Below are 8,353 nucleotides of genomic sequence, written 5' to 3' on the forward strand. Positions count from 1 at the left end.
GATTAATTTCTTTAGATTATATATGTAAAATTATTGTATTAAAGAGGTAAGGAAAGTCGCATTTAATAAAAATAGACAATTTTAAAGGTAATAAGTAATTAAAGATTGACCAGTAAGTATCCGGTTTGGATGCGGTATCAGGCAGATGATGACGTCGGGTACTCAGCAGTGCTAGGTAATTCTACAAGAGAAAAATTAAAAAACCAATACTAGTAAAAATAATTTATTAAATATAACTAAACCTTCCAAATTAAAATTAAAGATCGGCCGGTATCCGGTTTGGATGCGGTGTCAGGCAGTTCTGGCATTTTTTTAGGATCCGGTCAGGTACCGGATAATGACGTCAGGTACTCGGCAGTGCCAGGTAATTCTACAAGTGAACAATGAAAAAAAAACCAACACCAGTAATAATAATTTAATAAGTATGACTAAATTTTCCAAATGAAAATTAAAATTAAAGATGAGCCGGTATCCGGTTTGGATGAGATATCAGGCAGCTCTGGCATTTTTTTAGGATCCGGTCAGGTACCGGATAATGACGTCAGGTACTCGGCAGTGCCAGGTAATTCTACAAGTGAACAATGAAAAAAAAACCAACACCAGTAATAATAATTTAATAAGTATGACTAAATTTTCCAAATGAAAATTAAAATTAAAGATGAGCCGGTATCCGGTTTGGATGAGATATCAGGCAGCTCTGGCATTTTTTTAGGATCCGGTCAGGTACCGGATAATGACGTCAGGTACTCGGCAGTGCCAGGTAATTCTACAAGAGAAAAATGAAAAAAACCAACACCAGTAATAATAATTTAATAAGTATGACTAAAACCTATCTGATGAAAGTTGGTAATTAATTTGTATTATTTATTGATTAGTGATTACTATACTAAATTATTTGTTATTTCGATAGTTCTTGTGTTGTTTTTCTCGTAAAAAAAAACATGACTGAATTGTTACAATTTCTGTCGCTTGCTGGCACCGTTGTAGCCACAGGGAGGGGGGTTAGGAGGTTGAAACCTCCCTTCCAAAATCTTGTGATAAAACAAACCGTTTATTAAAATGATTTAAGGAATAGACTATCGGTATCAAAAACAAATTATTATTATTAGCGGAAGGGATCTAAAAAAATATCCATGTTCCTTTAATCGCCGATTTTTTGTACATCAAAAGTGTGTAAGAAATTGGTAACAAATGACTTACTTGTTTATTAGATTTACCATACAAGTTTTGAAAATGCTTTGCGAAAATAATTAAAATTTAAACAATAACTTTTTACCAAAACTATTTTAAATTTCACTTTGTCAATCTAGTTGCTTTCTCGCATAATCCTTCTGTAATTTCATCATTCATCCTATTTGGAACTTTTCCTTTCAGTAATAATTGTTATATTACCAACAATAATTAATATATTTCTTATTTGTTTGCTAGTATTCTTATGCATCCTGTATGTGTTCCTCACCATATATGCATTTTTGCTAGTTATTAGATATCATCATAGTCATTATAAGATCATCAGTCCTAAGACTGGTTGGACACTCACTCCTACTCTTTCCTATCCTTAGCTAATCTTCGCATTTCCCTAACATTCCACATCCTTAACTATTTGTGAACCTCTTTCTACCACAATTCCTGTTAACTCCTGTTTCTACTTCTAAAATGTCTTTAACTAGCCCTTCATGTCTGAGAAGTGTCCTACCAACCTATCTCACCTATTTCTTATTGATTTCCATAGTGTTCTCTCTCCTCCTACTCTTTCTAATACCTTCTCTTTTGTAGCCCTTTCTCGTTAGATATAAAAAGAAAAAATGGCGACAAAGAAATGCGTAATTTCTAGGTTCCTTGATGGTTTTGCCTTACCTGTATAATAGAGATACCTGCACGTACCTTCAACAGGTACATGTACAGTAGAAGCCCTGTTAATCGGCTACCTCGGAGCTAGGACCTTGGCCCAATCCCAATTATAACCGATTAATCGTACAAATATGCATTTGATATTTATTTCAGTTTCTCTGTCGTTGTTTTTCTTAGTTAATAATCGATTAATGCGTGACCGGTTAGCAAGAGATCTACTGTAACCGAAAAGGTATTATTCATAAACATTTTCACATTTTGGCTCTTAAAGGTGTCGATATGTTTTACCCTTAACTTATTTAATGTTAATATAACCTAATGTTGATTAAGTTTTGATTCGAAGGAAGTATTTTCTTTTGTTTGAATCTAAAAAAACAAACAATAAGAACAAACAGCTAACTACAGTAGTTTTTTGCTGTTCGTACTGCGAATGTACAGTTATAGCGAAACTTAGCGCATTGCATGTTTTATCTCGCTGTAAATCCGCTTGGTTATTACCACTTCGTAGCTTTTCAACTAACTTTTTACGGTTGCTGTAAATAAAAATGCGTTGTCAGATGAGTGTTAAATCTACGGGCAAATCTTTTTTCAAGAGCATACCGTTATTAAGACAGCTGAAAAACACGAGAAAAAACAACGGCGCTGGATTTAAAAGCATTCCTGCCATATTCGTTTTCACCGAAACGAAACATTCGGGAATGAAACGCCATCACGCCACGTCGCGTCCGCCACATCTGGTGGTTCTTTTGTTCAAGAGTGTTTTTCATTTGTCTTCTTTTAGATACATAAATTTGGTTTTACAAATGGCGTTTCTAGCAAAAAAAATTATTTGGTACAAAAAGGGAAGACTTTTTTTTTGTTTCCTTATTCACAAGTATATACAGTAACTTTTAGTGCCGGCAGTGCCGGAGAAGAGAAGAAAATACCCAAACACCAGCAATAATAATAATACTAAACTAAATCATTTGTTATTTCGATATAGTTCTTGTTTTTTTAGTTTTTCTCTCAGCATGGTCGAACTGTTACAATTTCCGTATCTTGTTGGTATATAAGGTTTTAATTAACGATAACTTATTACTATGATTTTGTCACCTTGAAAACTTCTAATGTTTACAATCACTACAGGCTCGTTTCAAAAGTTTCAACTCAACCCTCTCGTTGAAAATCCGCCAAGCAAGAATTANTGTACTATATAGACATTATTATTGATAATTCAGTTATACCAGTAAAATATTGATTCTTTAGTTATACCAGACAATATTGATTATTCAGTAAAACCAGTAAATATTAATTCATCTTTATACCAGTTAATTCAGATTAAGAACCAAACATAACCAATAAACCGATAATCCAAGTTTGTGTTCTTATTTTTTCATCTAACTAACTACGCAAATTTAATTAGGCGCGTAGTCCGTCTAAATCAAGACGGGACATTACACCTATAATATTTTTACAATCGGTCTAATTTAATCAAAGAAGTGAATGCACCCATGGGTTTATTGTTTCATAAAATATTTTTCCTTTTGTTTCAGTTCTACGTGATGAATTCCGGATAATGCCCTCGGACACTCGAGTGGCTGCTGGTGAAACGGCGTTGCTCCTCTGCGATCCTCCCAAGGGTCATCCGGAGCCAACAATCAGTTGGAAAAAGGATAATGAAGACTTGGACATTGACGGCAAACGAATTCGTATTGTAGACGGTGGTAATCTTATGATAAGTGACGTTAGAGAGTACGATGAAGGGCGTTACAAGTGTCTGGCTCATAATTTGGTAGGTTCCAGAGAAACCCCTCCAGCAACTCTCACAGTGCATGGTAAGTCAAACTAGTTAACCCGCTTTATTTTTAATTAGACATAACTTCGGGTGTACTTCAAGTAAAAACTCTTTGAGCGTATAAGAGAATTACCGAATACTCAGTTGAACTGCAGCAAGTCGTGTTTGAATATTCCATGAGTTGAAACCGTCGAGGATAATTTGAAAAATGTATAAGTTTGCGTTCTCTTTTAGTTAAGCCTTATTTCAACAAAGAGCCTCAAGACATAACAACTCTTGTTGGAGAGAAGGTTGTATTTCAGTGTTCCGTCGAAGGAGATCCCACTCCTGGTGTGCTCTGGCGAAGAGAAGATGGTAAAATGCCCGTTGGCAGAGCGAGAATCTTGGACGACAAATCGTTACTTATCGACTCCGTTCAAACGTCTGACGAAGGTCTTTACATTTGCGAAGCGGAAAACGTTGTTGGCTCTGTAATTGCAAGAGCCACCCTTGTTGTGAATTGTGAGTCGGGTTACTTTAAAGGTCATGCGAACGTCAATTTTATGAACGGTTATTTTAGCCCCTCCCGTTTTTATCGAGCGTCCTCAAGATCAAAAGGTTGGATTGAATGGTGTTGCCGAGTTTCATTGTGCCGCAACGGGCAATCCACCACCGTCAGTTTTTTGGAGTAAAGAGGGTTCGCAGTTACTCATGTTTCCGGACACGTCATACGGTCATATGCACGTTAATTCACATGGAACTTTGCGTATACAAGGCGTTCAGAGGGAAGACTCCGGATATCTGGTTTGTTCTGCTCTGAGCGTTGCGGGATCGAATAGCGTTAGAGCGTACCTTCAAGTAAGACAGGCTTTGGATTCTTTCGGTTAGAGATTAATAGCTTACATTTTTAGGTAACATCGGTCGCGGATTCTCCTCCCCCAATTATTCATATTGGTCCTGCCAATCAAACGTTACCTTTACATAGCATAGTAACATTTTATTGTAGAGCGTCTAGTCCAGAAGGAAACCCACCTAAAATACGTTGGTTGAAAGACGGTAATATTTTAGACCCCAGAAAGTCCCCAGGAAGATTAAGTATCAAATTCGATGGTACTCTTGATATAGATGGTATGATGTACCCACGTTCTAAAGCAAATCGTGGGTTACATGTTTTTTTTATTTTCCAGATCTTCAAGCGGAAGATTCAGGTTTATATACTTGTTCTGCTATTTCTGAGAGTGGAGAAAGTTCCTGGTCGGCATCACTGAGTGTTGTTGAAGATTTGTCGGTTCCTCTTCATCGCAGTCCGGATCCTTCAACGTTCCCTAAAGCTCCAGAAAGACCTCGAGTGCTTAACGCGACTGAATCGAGTATTACATTAACGTGGGAAAGTGATGAAGAAGATCTGGGTTTAGTTGGTTATACGGTCGAATATTGGAGCCCAGATCTTCAAACTGGTTGGGTTGTGGCCGCCCATCGTGTTCCTCGACAATTTATGGTAGTGCGTGAACTAAAACCGGACAGTTCGTATGTTTTTATCGTGCGTGCCGAAAACGCTCACGGTTTATCACCCGCTAGTGCAATTTCTAATACGGCAAGAACATTAGCCAATTCCAGAACAGTGCCACGGTCTGAACTGGATACTGCTAGAACGGTATTGAGTGCAAAAGTGGTAGACCTTATTGACGCTAAACCGTTGTCTTCCACGTCAATCAAACTGACATGGAAACATAGTGCTCCTGATTACGTCGAAGGACTTTATATACGTTTCCGGGAAATATCGGGCGGGTCACACAATTACAACATCTTAACAGTATTGGACACTCTCAGTAAAAGTTATTCGGTGACCAACTTGAAAAAGTTTACGAAATACGAATTCTTTATCGCTCCCTTTTACAAAACGATAGAAGGTCAGCCATCAAACTCTCGGGTGGCTGAAACATTGGAAGACATTCCATCTGCTCCGCCGGAGAGCATCACTGCTGGGGTGTTCAACGATAGTGCCGTGTGGATTAAGTGGTTACCTCCTCCGCCTCAACACCATAACGGTATTATTTCGGGTTACAAATTACAAGTGAAGGGCATCACTATCCGAACACTTTCGTTGAATGCAACGACTCACTCGGTCTTGATTGGAAATCTATCTTATGGGACTGTGTATTCAGCAAAAATTGCAGCAACGACGCAAATGGGCTTGGGACCATATTCAAGTCCGATACAACTAATGACCTCTACCGGGGCTCAAAGTCCCAGGACGTTAGGTCCTTTGGTGCCTTTGATGCGTCAAACATGGTTTGTGGTGCTTCTGGCTGTGTTAGCGGTTTTACTTCTCGCAGGAGCTGGTGGTGTGTTATATATGAAAAGACGGCAAACACTTAACAAACAATTGGGCCATTTAACTGTTCCAACCGTCAACGCCAATCACATCAACAATAAGGAGAGTCTTTGGATTGATCGAGGCTGGAGAGCCAATGATACTGATAAAGATTCTTCTGTCCCTTTGGCTTCTCAGCCAGCTGATTACGCTGAAGTTGATACAAAGAACATGCAAACGTTTTACAATTGTAGAAAGTCCCCTGATAATCCAACCCCGTACGCTACGACAATGTTGCTACCTCCACCAACATGGTCTGAAATTATTCCTCCACCGCCGACACACCCTCCACCAGATTGTCCCAGAGAAAGTCCTCCAGTTCCTCCTCCGAGAAGCGGAAGCAGCTGTGGAAACGGCGGATATTCCTATTGCTCTGCTAGCATATTGAATAATTCGAACAACAGTCAATGTTGCAACAATAAAACACCACAGTACCAGAAGCCGTCTCCTGGTCAACAATGGGACACTCATAACAGCAGTTCTCTTGCAAGTGGTAGCAGCTCGGGGAAGAGATCGTTTACAAGGGGTCACTATCACCATCCAAAAACCTGCGAGAACAAGTTGTGGGGTAACTGTAACTGGGAAGATGGCGATGCAGACGTTGAAACTGAACGGTCGTATTCAAGTAGTCATGATACCACGTGCTCTTGTAGCGAATCTTCGTGTTTGTATGCTGAAGCCGGACCATCCACTGCATTTAGGGAACCACCACCTTGCCAGATCAAGCAGTGCGTGAAGTGAATGGGTAATTTCTTTCCGCTAAAGGTGTAAAGTAACTCAAATAAGTTTCAGCGCGTCATCTATACTAGTCGCTAGCAGTTAGTTACCTTATGTGCGTATAAAACTAAAAGACAATTTATTTCCTTGCATGGGCGATCTTGAACCAAAGCCACGCTTCACCTCTGTATTCTTCGACTGATTTATTTCATTAGCAATATTAGATAACCTAAATGATTATATTGACGACTGTGATCTAGTTAAGGGCGTACCACTTGTAAATATAAATTATTTGTTTGTAAATACCTAATTTGTTACTTCAACGATGTTTGTGTAGTATCTATCGCAAGCCAACTATTCGTAATTATATTATTACTATTATTATAAGCGTTTTTAATAAACGAAAATTTAAATATTAACAAGCAATTTAATAAAAAAAATCTGACAGAATTTTTTACAGATTTCGAAAAGGTAAGTGTAAGCAGCATACTTGAACAGACGAAATTATTGGTGTTGGTAAGTAGAATTCTTTTTTTATAGGTGTAAGTTAAATAAGATGATTACTTCCTGCTTTTATTGGTAGGAGACACAGTGAAGTAGATAAGTTTAAATAATGGTAAGAATTAAAATAAAAAATGTTTATGGAATCGTAAAAGAGATTTGGCATAAATGTTTTATACTCACGTCAGACACCCGGAATGTAAAACTAGCCCCAGTAGGTACAGGGTGCATAGGAAGGGTTTCAAATTTAATAAGGCAATTAAGGTTATCGCTCTCGGGGCCAGTAAAGTTGGTAGGTAATAAAAAATTCTTTTTTCGCATGATGTCGAAATGTTAATGTAGTTTAGGTGTTCTTTGGACAAATGTCCATGGAAATAACGAAGACAGGGTAAGTAATAAAATAGATCTTAATATTCTTCTACCTTTCCACAGCTGGAAATAAAGTTATGAGTTACGGTGTCGGCCACACCAGGAGATATCATCACGTTTAATAAAGCTACGAGTCAGCTTACTCCATTATTCGCGGAGGTGATTTCGAGAGCGCATAAAATTGTCAGCAGTACCGCTTTTTAATATACGAAATGGTTATGAAATATTCCCGCTATGCAGGCAGCACATGTTGCAAACACATTTTCGTACCCGATTTTCTTAATCTTTTCTTTCTTTTCGAAATATCATTGTCGGCCGGTCACGTTGAGACTCCTTTTGTTAATTAATAAGTTGTATCCAGAAAACTCTCACCAGGACGTGACGCGCATGTCGTGTTTCTATTAGTTGTGGAGTCAATGACATCTTGTCTTAAAAAGTTTTTTTCTTAAATTGTTAATATTTGTCGTAATTGTCTTAAAAGTAATAGAAAACGATATTCATATGATTTATATCACGTCACATTAACCCATAAATGCTCAGAGAACACATTTCCATTTGAACCCTTGCCACCTAATGAGTGCGACAAAAAAATATTCAATAACCAGTATTTCTATGTTTTTAACGATGCTCTTTTCGATTGTGTTGGTTAAAAATACCTCCGACAATATTAAAGCATGGAAAAATCGAAAATAAACAAAAAAACGTGATTTTTGAAATGACTTTTTCCTTAAAAAGTAATTTTTTGTGCCCTTACGATTTTTTTATATGCTTAAAACCTATATAAATCA

The 8,353-nt window shown here is 37.7% G+C and overlaps 1 protein-coding gene across 1 annotated transcript in view; it reads left to right on the forward strand.

The window, feature by feature from the left end:
- The window catches only part of LOC108735556 (roundabout homolog 2), a 104,310-nt gene extending 97,217 nt beyond the window's left edge, over positions 1-7,093 (forward strand). Inside the window, exons 3-7 of the mRNA XM_018467557.1 lie at positions 3,384-3,665; positions 3,860-4,126; positions 4,185-4,462; positions 4,516-4,732; positions 4,792-7,093. Of these exons, the coding sequence (XP_018323059.1) occupies positions 3,384-3,665; positions 3,860-4,126; positions 4,185-4,462; positions 4,516-4,732; positions 4,792-6,719 (2,972 nt within the window). The 3' untranslated portion in view covers positions 6,720-7,093. The remainder of the gene's footprint in view (positions 1-3,383; positions 3,666-3,859; positions 4,127-4,184; positions 4,463-4,515; positions 4,733-4,791) is intronic.
- The last annotated feature ends 1,260 nt before the right edge of the window (positions 7,094-8,353 follow it).

The sequence above is a fragment of the Agrilus planipennis genome, unplaced genomic scaffold (assembly GCF_000699045.2).
Source record: "Agrilus planipennis isolate EAB-ADULT unplaced genomic scaffold, Apla_2.0 scaffold107, whole genome shotgun sequence".
Lineage (NCBI taxonomy): Eukaryota > Metazoa > Arthropoda > Insecta > Coleoptera > Buprestidae > Agrilus > Agrilus planipennis.